Here is a 15,231-nt window from a genome sequence, read left to right as displayed (position 1 = left end):
CGAGGGGGAAGCAACCAAATTATCCAGACTTTGAGTAGCCAACTTCTGCGTGCAAACCGTAGAACATTAAGGCAAGTCTAATGTATGAAGAAAATTTTCAAACAACATCCAGGCAAAGGAAGGCACTTCACAAAGTTCTGCCTAAGGATCTGTAAGTTATCTAGGGAATTACGTCTCCTTTCAGTCTCCTTTTGTCTATGCTTAACAACTGTGTGCCCTCAGCCTCCTCATATGACTTCCCCTCAATACTCTTCATCTGGAGGACAGTTTGAAGAGAGTGCTGTGAAGGTCGGGGCTCTTGCTTCTGCTCTTCGTTATACACTTATACCTGAGCATGTGCCTTGTTGAGCTCCTGTAAATTTTGCCATCTTGATGTTCCAGAAGAAAAGATCGTGGAATCACAAAATGGTTTCGGTTGGAAGGGATATAAAGGCCGTCCAGTCCCATGCCCTACCGTGGGCAGGGACACATTCCCCTATCGCAGGTTTCTCTAACCACTGTCTGGACACTGGACACTGACCTTGGACACTTCCAGGGTTGGGGCAGCCACATCTTCTCTGGGCAACCTGTGCCAGGGCCTCCTCACCCTCATAGGGAAGAATTTCTTCCTAATACCCCATCTAACCCTGCCCTCTTTCCGTATGCAGGCATTCCCCCCTGTCCTGTCATTCCAGACCCTCTCCAGCTCATTTTGAGCACCCTCTGAATTATATCTGTTCATTTAACACCCCAGAGTGACTCATCGGAAGCTGCAGTGCAGCGCTGCACTGTCACACTCTTCTTATTTTGTTGAATTACGGCTGTATGGTGTGTCTGTGTAAAACTGCATCTTGACAGGGAGAAACGGTTGATTTATTGCTAAAACAGCCTTGTTAGCAAGGTGGGAGACACGGACAAATGTACATAAACCAAACCTGCGAGCCCATGGCATTTGTTTTCGCAGTAGTGCAGCGCTTCTGACAAAGAAATACATCAAACACTAATACTTGTCTCCCAAGTTACTCAGAAAAACTGGGTTCTTCAGTGTGTCCGGTGCTGCTTTTTATACAAATGCAGTTTTTCATACTTGTGATTGTGAATTTATTTATCTAAAATATCTGTCAATCTGATTTTTCAGTGGCATAGTCACTGCTGTTTTGAGTCCTTCTTTGGATATATTGTTAACTTTTCCATGGCATTTACCTTAAAAACTTGATTTTCCTTGTGCTGAGAGCAGTAGTGTAGTCACTATGTCTGGAAGTGTTAAAAAACCCATGGATATGGCACTTGAGGACATGATTTAGAGGTGAACACGGTGGTGCTGGTGGGTTGATGATCTTAGAGATCTTTTCTAATCTAAATGAGTTTATGATTTGAAATCATTAAGAACCACATTAGGAAATGATCTCTGCCCTGAAGATTTTATGTTCTAAATATGTGAGTTAAAAAAGTGTAAAAAGAGAAATAGAGGAAAGAAAGTAGCATTTAACATGTATCCAGAGTCCCACAACAGCTTTATAGAATCAGTGAATACCAGATTGAAAAGACCTCAAGGGTCATCTGATGCGATCTTTTAATATAAGATTAATACAAGAATTAATAGAGGAGCCACAAAGCCCTAAATTCCAGTTATGTGTCTCTCTTAGTGTTCCGTGCTGCTTACCATGGTACATAATGCATCATTTGGGTTTACTTTGATTGTCTTAGATATCATTTTTGTAGAACTGTGTTATGCAGAAGTTATGCAGAAGTGTGTGTGCATTGGTTTTCTTTTTTTTTTTTTTCCCAGCTCTTAAAATGTTGCCTTTTTCAAATAAGAAGGACATTTCCTGTTAAACAGAACAAGCTGATATTGAAATTCTGTTGCATGATTTGGTAGTTTCTTTGAAAATTCACTTTGACTCTATTACAAGAAGAAATAACTTCTAGTTTTGGGAGGGGGGTTGTGTGTTTTTAAGAACAGAGGACACTGAATTGTATAAAGGGCCCAACACAGGCCATTTTTACTTTCATCAGCCTTTTATGTGATAGAAAAATGAAGGAAGTGCAAGGAAAATTGAATTCCTGGTTCTCTCAATCAGGAGTTGTATAGAAGGGAATTGAGTGGAGGTTTCTAAAAAGAATCTGTATGAAGGTAAAAATCTGACCTTGCACACATACACTCACTGTCCAAACAGGAAAACTCTGCAGACCAGCTTATTGGTGTTTGTTTTTATTTTTCTCCAAAACTCTTTTTTGTCACAATATTTATTGTGAGCAATAGCAGAGCAAGAATTTAATTTTAGAAACTCTGTGTTACCAGCTCTGAAGTGCTGTGGTTTTGTTAATTCTGTTTACTATTTTGAAAAAGAAAAAAAAAATACTTTCCATGTGAGTTTTCTCATACTTACCAAAATGCTGAGCACCATCAGAGTTTATGACTCTATCCATTGATTTAGGAATATATTTGAACACATTTTATGTTGGCTCTCCAGCCCCCCCAGATTGTTACCATTTACTTTTGTGTTTGACAAGTAAACGAGGCAGAGGTTCTGAAGAAGGTGCTGAAATATCCATAAGACTTTCTATGTACAGAAACCTGTAGATGAGCAGAGTTTTCATGAGCAGTAAGGCAATGCACATGATAATGAAGCAATTCAGTTGGAAAATGCAGGCAATGATACAGTAATTCTAGTTCTTTTGGAGTTGTAAAGTTGTTTTATAACATTAATTTAATGTTTTGGGGTTTTTTTACTTTATATTTCTAATAAAAACATTGGGATTTTTTTTAATATGGTTGAAAATGAGATTCTAATCCCAATAAATGTCACAAAGTTTCAATTATTATGTACTCTCTGATTGTACAGTGCATTGCTGTAGGATATGGGGCTTTTTCAGTATTTTTATCTGAACTATAAATAATTTATCTGATATTTTAAATTTCAGAAGTGTTTTCCTGTAGTTTATTAGTGTTTGAGATAGTTTATTCCTTTCTGAACAAGAGAAAGATGGCTTATAATACTAACTAGTATGACGAGGTCTATTTTCTGAAAATCTTTATTATTTTTTAAAACGTTGCAACTACACTTTAAGCACACTTTGTATAATTTAAAGAAGAAAGAAGAGTTGGAGAGAAAATAGTTAACAATAATAAAGTTAAACAAGATTTTATCATGAGTTTAGCAGTTTCCAAACAAATTTCAATTGTATTAAAATTAATTTTCTTGGACTTCGTTTCAGCATCTGAAGCCAAAGATGATGTACATTTACACTAATCTGTCTACATTTGTAAAGAAACTTGAAACACTTAATTAAAAGGGCTGAATTATAGTGTCAGTGGTTGATTTATGGCTCTAATGTTAGTTAAGTAATTAGAAATGTAAAATGTTCCAGTTCATTTACAGGCCTCGTTCATTAACTGGCTATCAAGAAGTGACGGGAACTTCAGACTTCTGAAGGAATTTATTGAGCCAGATTTACTGCCAACTCTTTTTTTTTCTTCATTCCAATAAGTTGTTGTTTCCTTGTTAATTTATATGTAAGACCTGTGTAGGTGTCAATAACTTAGTCTGAAATTGGATTTTAATGCCAAGCTTTTGAAAAGGAGTAACACCTTTTGTAAGCAAAATATAGTGTCTCTTTGGTAACTGCTTGTTGAGAGCTGTGATGTAGAAGGGTCTCATTCCCAATCTTTTTTTTTCCCCTCAAAATAGCTGTTTTCCCTCTGAGATATTTGAGAAAGACTTTAAAAATAACATCTAGAATATAATTTATTTATAACCACCCGTCAGAAAGTAACTACATCATTATTTATTGTATTTTAAGCTGAACACAGTTGTTCTGTTTCTTTCCTTAAAATCTCTTGGGGTTTTCTTTCCCAGAAGTGTTTCTTGTTATATAAAAGTGAATTAAAAGAGGGCTAAAAATTACTTCTGGGCTCTGAGGAGACCTTATAGCAACCTTCCTATACCTAAAAGGGGACTAAAAGAAGGATGGAGAGGGACTTTGGACAAGGACCTGGAGGCACAGGACAAGGGGGAATGGCTTCAAACTGCCAGAAGACAGGATTAGATGGGTTATTGGGAAGAAATTCTTCCCTCTGAGGGTGGTGAAGCCCTGGCACAGACTGCCCCATCCCGGGAAGTGTTCAAGGCTGGGTTGGATGGGGCTTGGAGCAACTTGATCTAGTGGAAGGTGTTCCTGCCCATGGCGGGGAGGCAGAAGAAGATGGTCTTTAAGGTGTCTTCCCACCCAAACCATTCTGTGATTCTCTGTTTGGGTTAATAAAACAGTGGGACAAAAATAAGCATCTAATTCTCCTGCTGGACAGCAAGTTCATCCCAAGTCAGCACTGAAGGTCAACCATGTGCACAGTAAGAAAATTCTTCTTCATGTTCAGGTGGAACTTCCTGGGCATCAGTTCCTGCCCATTCCTCTTGTCCCACTGCTGGGCCCCCCCGAGCAGAGCCTGGTCCATGCTCTGCCCCCTCCCTGTGGACCCTGACAGATGTGGGGGAGATCCCCTCTCAGTGTCTCCTCTGGAGGCTGAACAGCCCCAGCTCCCTCAACCTTTCCTTGTAAGAGATGCTCCAGTCCCTTCATCTTCTTCGTAGCCTCCTCTGGACCTGCTCCAGGAGCTCCATGTCCCTCTGGTACTGAGGAGCCCAGAACTGGACCCAGCACTCCAGATGTGCCTCAGCAGTGCTGAGCAGAGGGGCAGGATCCCCTCCCTGACCTGCTGGCAATGCTCCTCCTAATGCATCCCAGGACATCATTGGCCTTCTTGGCCCCCAGGACATGCCACTGGCTCAGGGATGGCTTGTTGTCCAACAGGACCCCCAGGTCCTTCTCCACTTCCTCCCTCTCCTGCTTTCCAACAGGTCACCCCCAGCCTCTACTGGTGCCTGGGGTTATTCTTCCCCGGGTACCTGTCCCAGAATTTGCATATGCAGATGCACATGCAGATAAACATACATATTTGCATATTCCAGGAATTTATTTTTGATAGGTCCTTGGGTCTCGCGGGAGACTGATTGCAGAGTATTCCAAAACATGTAAGAAGAAAAATGTGATTTATGACTTGCTGAGAGGTCTAAGATCTGCTGTTTGAAATGTTCTGTGTAGAAAGAGAACCTTACATCTATGGCTGTGAGGACAAGGAGGAAAAGGGAGGCATTTCTGGAAGGATTAGTTGGGAATCTGAAACACGCAGCTAATTTTTTCAATTTTTCTTTTACTATTGGCATAAATTGCATATATAGTTCATTTGACGCAATTGCACTCTTGCTGCTACTGAATTCATTGTGCAGTTGTGAAGATGAATTTATATAGTTGATTTCTGAAAATCCCAAGTATTAGCATTTGACTTAAGAGCCCAGCTACATAAATATGCATAGAGCTGACTCTTGGAGAAGTCATTTCTAATTTAGGTGCTTGTAAAACTGTTCTGCTTATTGCTGAGAAACACACCCCAGAAGACACATGTGAGACATTATTTCACATTCCGGGTCATGCTGCATTTGTTTCTGCTAAGCCAGCAGTTCCTGGAGCTGGAACAATATGTTATCTGATTAAAATTCTTCTATTTGTCCTTTTATTAAATAATGAATTTTCATAAATTTCCTGCCACCCTTGTGTTTATTGCCATTTACCTGCTGCACATTCAGTGAAGTTATAGATTTCTCAGGGCTTGATCCTTTCTCTGTATGGTAACAGAAGTCTGTGTGTGAGTTGGAAGTTTTATTGAGGAATAAGATGTTTTGTAAAACACTTGCCCTGCTGAAATAAAGAAGACATTCACTTGGAATCAGTTTTTAACTTAGAATAAATCCATTTCAACGTGTTCTGATAAGTAAAAGTTTTCCACACTAAAGACACTTGTTGGTTATATATCATGTCCCTAAATCCTGATTTACATTTTAATACCGTGTTGCATTTTTTTTTTTTCAAATTAATTGTATCATTTGTGTTGTACTTGTTGATTGCTCTTGGATATTAAAGAAAATAGACTAACCATGAAGTTATCAGAACGTTGTGAAAATTAAAACAGATCATTAACACAAATCTTCTGTGCTTCGGTGTGATGATTAGAAATCAGAATGCTTTTATATTTTTCATTCCTGTTTCCTGATTTATTTTCTTTCAAAGCTCAAATAAGAAGTGCACTGCTTACAGAGCATTTTTAGTCAATATACAATTAGGAGACTTCTTTGCATGATTGCAGCAAAAGGTTATTTTGAATTACAAGGTGTTGTAAATGTGCCCATAAGTGGGAGCAGGTAATTATTGCTTTTGTATTTCTTACCTTGAACTCCAAAGGGAGAAAAGCAGGTCAGAATATAATCCAGCAGTGACTCAGAACTCATAACATTACATAAGATTTTATTGATGGGAGTAGAATCAATGTGTTTTAGCCCTATTTGATATTTGGTAATCAGTCTGATAGATAAAGTACACAAGTGCTTAGCAGTGATCATAATTTAAGAATTAAACTTTCTTCATTAGAAAACAGTCTTTGAAAATCAATTCTTTTTCTAGTGGAATAAAGATATTTTGCTAACCAGTAGCCTGTTAGACAAATTAGATATTTTTAGACTGTCTTTATGTAGCACTTTTTTCCTGATTTAAAAACAAAAAAGGCTTTTAAAAGATGCTCTACAGAATGGAAATCAGAGATATTTCATATTTTTGTCTAAATGTGATTATCTAATAATGGTTTTCTTGCACTGTTAGGTTCCTCAATTTTTTAAATTCACATAACACTGAGATGATCTAGTAGTGTAGTCTGCTAATAAAAATAATCAAAATTAAGGAATTAGTTAACAGAGAATATCCCACTTTCTCTTCAGGTATAAATAACTTACACCTTTCCTGTGAATTTCATGAATAGCCAAGAAATTCTCAGAGGATTCAAGGAAGAATAATATTAATTTATAATCATGAAATGGTTTGAGTTGGAAGGGACTGTAAAGACCATCTCATTCCAACCCCGTGCCATTGGCAAGGGCACCTTCCAGTAGACCAGATTGCTCAGAGCTCCATCCAATTTGGCCTTGGACACATCCAGGGATGGGGCAGCCACAGCATTTCTGGGCAGTAAGGTTGTGAATTATTTATATATATGATTGTTTTTAATTTTATTAATTTATTTGGATTTAGAACTACTAGGTATTTCTGTAATATTTATTTTTTCAGAAACTTGGTAGTTAGTTTTGCCAAGAAATGTTGGACCAGATGATCTTTGAGATCCCTTCCAACCTGATATTCTATGATAAATGTAAAGTGTTCAAAGGAGGGCAATGAGGGTGGTGAAGGGCCTTGAGGGGAAGCTGTGGGAGAAGCGGCCCAGGGCACTTGGTCTGTTCAGCCTGGAGAAGAGGAGACTGAGGGGAGACCTCATTGCAGTTCCAGCTTCCTCCTGAGGGGAAGAGGAGGAGCAGGCACTGCTCTTTTCCCTGGGCTGAGCAGTGACAGGAGCTGAGGAAATGGCCTCCAGTTCTGTAAGGGAAGGCTTTGGTTTGGTATTAGAAAGAGGTTCTTCCCCCAGAGGCTGGTTGGGCACCGAACAGGCTCTCCAGGGAAATGGTCACAGCACCAAGGCTGACAGAGTTCAAGAAGGATTGGCATGATCCTCTCAGGCACATGCTGTGACTCTTGGGGATGGTCCTGTGCAGAGCTAAGGCTTGGACTCATTGATCCTTGTGGGTCTCTTCCAACTCAGCACATTCTGTGATTCTGTTGACATAAGACATACTTAGAAAACACCAAGGACCCCCACGTCTGCTCATCATTTCCCATTTCCTTTTGCCTTTTAGAACAAGATCATTCTGGACCCCATGACCTTCAGCGAGGCTCGGTTCCGGCCGTCCCTGGAGGAGAGGCTGGAGAGCATCATCAGCGGGGCGGCGCTCATGGCCGACTCGTCGTGCACGCGGGACGACCGGCGCGAGCGCATCGTGGCCGAGTGCAACGCCGTGCGCCAGGCGCTGCAGGACCTGCTCAGCGAGTACATGAACAACGTAAGTCACGCTCTCAGCACCTTGGCAGTGCTCCCTTCAGCCTCCCTGAGCCAAAGTTACCGGTCTAATGTTTGACAAAATAATGCATCTTTATGGGACAATAAAAGGGATATCTATAAATAATCATTACAAATACTTATATATTTTTAGGATATATTTTTACATTTATAATTAAATTTATTTAGAAATTTATATTTATATATAAATACGTAATCATATAATTATATTTACATATAACTAAAATAATATGTGATTACAATTAAATTAAATTAAATTAAATTAAATATAAATTTAAATTTATATGAATATTACGCATATTTATAATGGTAAATGTTATTGAGTTATAGATAAATATATTTATATTGTATAGAAAACTAAAATTATAGATAATTAGAATTATACATTATATAATGTAGAATAGATTATATAATAAAGAATATAAAAATATATAATACAGAATATATAACATTATATATTTATTTATGTAAAATACATATGGAATTATATAAATAGAATTATATATAATATAATATATATTTATACTACATATAATTATAATTATATAAACTGTATAATTATATAATTATACATAATATAATATATATAACTATATAATATATATTACTATATATTATATAATATATAATACATTAGAATATAAATTTATATGAGAATCATATATATTTTAATGGTAATTATTGAATTATTGATAATATATTTAGATTATAATTAGAATTATATACAATATTGGTATATATGTATTTTAAATGTAATTAAAGTGATATATAATTATAATTAAATTATAATTCAAATTTACAAAAAATACAAATCATATCAATTAATATTTTAATTATGTAACTTTTTAATGGTAATTCTCTTTGAACCGTTTCACCTTGTAATGGTAATGTTATTTGAATTATTGAACTATTTAATATATTGCAAATTGTTTGGTACAAGCTCATGGGAATGGTTTTTTATCTAAGAAGGAACTCCGTGCTCCTCATGAGTTTTGCATTAAGTTCCTTCTTATGTAATAAGTAGTCAACAAGCATTTCTTTGGAGGCAGAATGCTTTTTCTGATGAAAATAATGGTAAGCAGTGTAACTGAGAAATGGCCTAAGAATTATTTTCTTATTGAAGGTGAATACAGTTCATTTTCAACATTGTGTTTGATATTTAGGATGTGACCTGTAGTTACTCATAAGAGGTTGTCTATTACATGAATTAAACCACGGAAGGTTTTCACTTGCTGTTGGAACTGGGAAATACTCAGTTACTATGAAAGTAGGGAGTGTAGCTCTAGTGCTGTTCTCACAGTCTCAAATACAACTCTCTGTGTAGAGTTTCCAGAGGTGTTAAATTGTTCAACATGGTGTTACCTGGCAGTGCATAACCTCTGTTGGGCATAATTTATCCCAGAAAATTCTCTCCACCCAGCACTGTGTGTTAAAACCCGTGAGTACTATTGCTGTGCCCTCTGGAGGATGTGGGAGAAAGGCTGAAGCAACACCAACAACCTGTTTTAAAATGAAAATGTGTGCTAAGAGGCATCAAGCTGAGCATCCTCTACTTTACTATTTCTTGTCTTTGGTTGCTCCCAGAGTATCAGGTGGCACATTTTGATCCTGTTTGGTGTAATCATCAATATAAGGCTGAAGAGACTGTTCAAGGATGGGCCTTTAACGTTGTTATTTTCATTGGTACTGTTACAGTAGAGTGATATAGTGAGGTATCAGCAGTGCAAACTTCAGCCCTTTAGTCATCTCATTGAACAGTTCAAACTTAAATGTTGCTTTTAAAGATATTATTCCACATAATTGAGTCACCTCAAGGAATAGATGTTTGATGGCACAGAACTGAGAAGCATTATTTGCTTTTTAGTTTTTGTGAAGTGATAGTTGACAGGTTCTTGTGAAAACTTGAATGAAAGCAAGGGTTGTGCTGCTGTGTTACGGGTTGGAAGTTATAAAGAGAACATTAAATAACAGGTGATGAGGCTGTGGTGGAAGAGAACGTGCTGGATTGCTTCCTACAGAATCTTGCTCCTTAGAACTATTACTGATAGGTACAATCTTTAAAGTTCTTTCAAAGAAACTTTCAGTACTGATTAATTGTGGCTTCTTATTTTACTCTTTTTCAGTACACAGGTTTTTGGTAATGATGCAATTTGTCCTTGGTCCACAAGCATTCTTATTTTATTTCTGACCACATGTACAGAGGGAGGCGAGTTTTAATTTAAAAAGTGTGAGCATTTAGGACCATACTGAAGGTTGCTAATACAGTTTAATCGTTTTTACTTAAACACGTAATAGTGTGAGCAACTGGTTTTATGGTTTCCACAGTATGGTTTTTGAAATAGTCTTTCTCCTTTTTTTTTTTATTCTTAGTCTGAGCTGCACAATCTCTGTTTTTTTTTTTATTGTTGTTTTTCTGCTTTATATTGAAATGCAATCATCTTAAGCTACTTTTACATCTATTGAGTAAACATTATAAGAACTGAATATATATTTAAATTACATAAAATGAAGTACTTCTAATCTTAGCACATCTGGGATGGTAGAATTTGAGAATAATACTGCATCAAATGTTGTTTTCCAAACTGATCTTTGCAGGTAGAAGGGATGGGATTCAGTTTACAGATCGAGGCCTAAATTTAAGCTTCAGTATATAGGTACAGGAGATAGACCAATAGTGCCAGGGCAACCTGAAAAGCCATTCAGGTGACAACTGTTATGATCTAGTATGGGCAGGGGATAAGTTAAATATCTCTTAACTCCTCTGATATGGTAACTAAATCCCCATAACTAGGATAGATCAGATCCCTGGCTTGTAGGCAGCTCCTGTTATCTAGGGATTGAATTTTATCCGTGGCAGAATTTGCTTTAGTATTAAACCACTTCCTTGAAACCTGGGGATAGATTTTCTTGGGTTTGCAATAATGCTGAGCGTGTTCCATATAACAAAAGATTTCACTTGGAAGGTGTTTAAAGGCGTGGATGAGTCTCAAAAGGGTAAAGCTGAATGGCACACACCAAACATGACACGGTTCTAAGTCTGATCAAGGCTTGATTTGCCAAAGAGGAGCATCTTTATCATCTACCCATGTAACCTTAAACCACCACAATCCTGCTCTTGCTTTAAGAAAGTAATCAGACATTCATATTTTGCTGGTTTTTTTTCTCTTTGATGATATCTGGAAAATGATGGATCATTTTTTGTCTGATGAGTTTTGATCAAATGTGCATAGAAAAATGTAAATATTTTGTGGTTGTGTTTTAAGGATACAGACAATGAAGTGCAGGGTATTGGAAATATGCTGTTCAGTCAATGTTAGTTCAGTCTTTCTGCAGCTTAAAATAGTTTCTTTTTATTCATCTGTTTCTTTGATTTGGTGTTTCTTACTTTATACAAGAACATTTCTATTTTTTGGTAGTTAAGTAACTTCTGTACACCCTTTTATCTGCTGGACATTTGCACTGCAAATCCTATAAATTGATTGTGGTTTATGTTCTGTTTCATATTAAATTTTCTTGAAAACTGAGTAAAATATCAAGTGCAAAAGAACGTTCTGAGAATGAAAATGGTGTTTTTGAACCTTCACTGATCTTTGACTTTTGCATCAGTGGAGGGTACTGCAGGCATGAATCAGGAACTAGAAGATTTACAGGCAGCTTTTAAGTACATCCATCACATCTCCAGGTATATTCCCTGCACCTGTGAACTGTTTTATCTTTAGGTGCTTTACCCAAATTTAGTGGATCAAGATACTCTGCTCCATGGGCAGGGAGAGTCTAACACATGTGCCAGTGTTGCTTTCCCTGTTTGTCCAACTACTTTTTATGGATCAATCACAGGCTAATAAGTAGATAACAATGTTCTTACTACAGTTTGTTCTGTGCCAGGGTAAAATCTCTCTGTGTATTATCCAGAGTTTTTTAAGAGTAAGTTAAAAGTCTTTTACACTTTGGAAGACTAAACAGATACCACAGTTGACTTAGCTCTTGGTGAGGAGGGCACAAGATTGGTGAAACAAACTTCATGAGCTGAGGGATATTAGTTTTTTAAAAAAGGCAGATACTTTGAAAACATTGGCAACCAAAGAAAAACATGACAAGAAATTCTGTAAAGAGAAAGGTAGGGCAAAATTCAAATTAGATGAGTAAAAATAATGGTGTTTTTACCTTTGTATTATTTGCTCTTATAAAAGGAGAGGCGTGTTTTGGTTCCTCCTTCCTTCTCCTCAGATAAATGTTGATTTGTCCTGTTTCCTACCTGTAAAATAAGGGTTTTTTAATTAGTCCATAGGCTCTCTACTAGTTCTATGAATAATTATATATTTGTATAGTATATTGCATTGACTGGAGTCTCACAATACATAAACCCTCTGCAAGGGAGATCCCTGGGAGTTCTCTGCAAGAACTTCTATGGAAATGAGATGTAAACTGTTTCACTATTATTTGTAAATCTAGAAATATGTATTTGCTTCATTTGTCTTATCAGTAACTTTGACAAAATATTTTCCCAGCATGGTATCTATTATTTCTCTGGTGAACTCATCTGAATGTTAAAATCTGGTATTTTTGGGAGGCAGGGGCAGGAGGATTCTCAGTCTGCTGGATCTTGTGACTTTTTTTTCCCCCCAATCTCTCAGAGAAAATTGATAGGTTTTTTTTCAGCTTCTTATGTATATGTGATAAATCCCGTCATTTATTTCAAAATAAAATTACATTTCTAGTCTCTATCCTACAGAGGAGAACTAAATACAGCTCCACAGAAGCTCTTACTGCAATTGTTTTCCATTTGTCTAAATGAAAGCATTATTTAACGGATGGCTAGCTCTGATTGGGGTCTAGTTTCCTGCTGGTTTGCTCTCCTGGATCCTTCCTGATTTGTATTGCAGGCTGTCAGGGAGCAAAAATACCAGAAACCTGGGATTTCCAGCTCCTAAACCCAGACTCCTGGGTTAGAAATACTCTGCCAAACTCAGAACCCAGGACTGGGCACCCTTTCTAGCAAGACTCGAGGTGCTCTTGTGTTGATGTTTGATCAAGATAAGAAAGAAAGGAAATTATGTCTCCAGAAAAATAGACTTAAAGAAGGATGCTTTGAATTTCCTTCTGACATCATCAGATTCAGTGCCAAGCAAAGACAGACTGAATTTTGGGTTGCTGGGATGTGTCAATGAGAAATTTGGAAAGCAGTTGACAAGTGAGTAAGCTGTGAGTGTTAAAGACCTCTGTATCCAGTCCCGTACTGGCTTGGCATTAATTCAAATCTGCATTTGAAAAGGCATTTCCCAGCTGGTTCAAATATGAGATTGTCTTCTAAAACCCTTGGGCTTATTTCTAAGCCAACCTGCATTCTCCTGCCTTCCTTTCCCTCTCATCCAGTGCTCCTGCTCCCAGTCACTGCCAGCATTTCAGAGGAGTTTGGGGTTTGTTTTTGTTGTAATTGGCTTTTGGGACAGAGACTATTTCTATTTATCTGAGTGGAATGAACAATCCTTTGTGGAGTCTTTGTATTACTCCTGATGATTTAATATTTAGATGCACTAAATGGAACGGGTTGCCCAGAGAGGTTGAGGAGTCTCCCTCACTGGAGATATCCAAGGACTGTCTGGATGCAATCCTGTACAATGTGCTCAAGGATGACCCTGCTTTACTACAGGAATAACATTGCTCAGTGTTTGCTCTTTGGAATCTTATTCTCTAAAGTTACTACTCATTCCTGATGTCTGCTCACTCTAGCTGAGTTTCTATAGGCTCTAATTCCTGTTTCCTACGGAGAAGAAAATGCCATTTTTTTTGAAAATACAGAACACCAGAAGAAGGAATGAGAGAGCACAAGCCTGCTGGCAGCTTCTCCTCGCAAATATATCAGTAAAAAATTGGAATAGCTCAGAGGAAAAACATGAAAATGAAATGTCCTTAACAGACAGCTGGTTATTGTGCTTGATTGGAGAGTGAAAAACACGACAGCAACTGGAAATCTATAAACTCTCAAGATACTGTCAGCTGTCACATTTAACAGCTTCATCTGAGTCCACATTTAAGAGCAAAGCAATAATTGGTGTGTACGTTTCAGTTCTGTGCTGACTTGTGCGAGGTTAATCTGGGTGACAGTGAGCAGTAAATTACAGTTATGAGACAGAGAAATGTCCACAGCTGTCCTGAGCTGAGGAATGGGGGATGACTGACAGGAGATTGACTGCTGGATCAGCAGCCTCCATGGATTCAGGCACGACTGGCTCAGCGGGAAAGTTTTTCCGTGGGTACTGTTGTCGAATTCCCGGCTGGATGAATAATTTTTAGAGGACACGGGCTTGTTTAAAGCTTCCTACTGTATTTCAGGCTGGAGATCAGCTATTTTGCTATTCACCTGGCTCTTTTGGAGGTTATATGAGCAGTTTTGTCTTTTTTTACTTGAAAGAAACAAGTGGAAACACAGTAGTTATTACTGGAGGAATAGGATATGTTCCCAAATGGGCAAATGTTTTATGCATTATGGGCAGTTTAGGTTTCTTTGCATTTCTGCATCCCTGCTGAGTGCCTGCACTGCTCATGACTGTACATAAATCACTGTCTAAATATGCTGCCTGCAGAGTGACTTGAGACACCTTTTCAGGAGTGCTCTGTCCCTTTTTTTGATGATGTCAGGGCTCCCTCATAGGGGATGTCCATTATTTTTCAGTAGATTTATAGAAATGCTGCATCATTTCCAGTTGCACAAAGTGAGTTTTGATTCATTTATTCATTCCTGTATTTTCTGGTTTTGCAATTTTATGTTCAGAGGTGGTTGTGTTTTTCCTACCAGGCTCAGAGAGCCACACTGGTGTTTGCTGTCAGTAACAAATAAAAAAGCTGTGTGAGAAGATGAGATTTCATGGCTTGGAAATGAGAAATATGCTAATAATTTGTCCTGACTTCAGGTTCTGGTGGTTGCAAGTTTACACAGTGGTGTTGCAGCTGTTTGGATGAGTAGATTTTTAAATTTACTGAAGTAATTTGCTCTTTACAATGACCTGAAAGGAAATTGTAGCCAGGTGGGGGTTGGCCTCTCATCCCAGGCAGATACAGACAGGAGAAGAGGAAACAGCCTCAAGTTGTGTCAAAGGAAGTTTAGGATGGATACTAGGGAAAATTTCTTCACTGAAACAGTGTTTAAGCACTGGAACAGTCTGCCCAGGGAAGAGGTGGAGTCACCATTCCTGGAAGTGCTCAGAAAATGAGATGATGTTGCATTTCATGATAGTGGG

At 37.8% G+C, this 15,231-nt stretch overlaps 1 protein-coding gene across 1 annotated transcript in view; it reads left to right on the top strand.

Annotated features, from left to right (window-relative positions):
* The first annotated feature begins 7,772 nt into the window (after window positions 1-7,772).
* CTNNA2 (catenin alpha 2) overlaps window positions 7,773-15,231 on the top strand; it is a 350,732-nt gene continuing 343,273 nt past the window's right edge. The window contains exon 1 of the mRNA XM_029964516.1: window positions 7,773-7,976. Within this exon, the coding sequence (XP_029820376.1) occupies window positions 7,794-7,976 (183 nt within the window). The 5' untranslated portion in view covers window positions 7,773-7,793. The remainder of the gene's footprint in view (window positions 7,977-15,231) is intronic.

Source organism: Manacus vitellinus, unplaced genomic scaffold (genome assembly GCF_001715985.3).
Source record: "Manacus vitellinus isolate BGI_N305 unplaced genomic scaffold, ASM171598v3 scaffold_109_pilon, whole genome shotgun sequence".
Classification (NCBI taxonomy): domain Eukaryota; kingdom Metazoa; phylum Chordata; class Aves; order Passeriformes; family Pipridae; genus Manacus; species Manacus vitellinus.
This window is presented reverse-complemented; position numbering and strand designations above follow the sequence as displayed.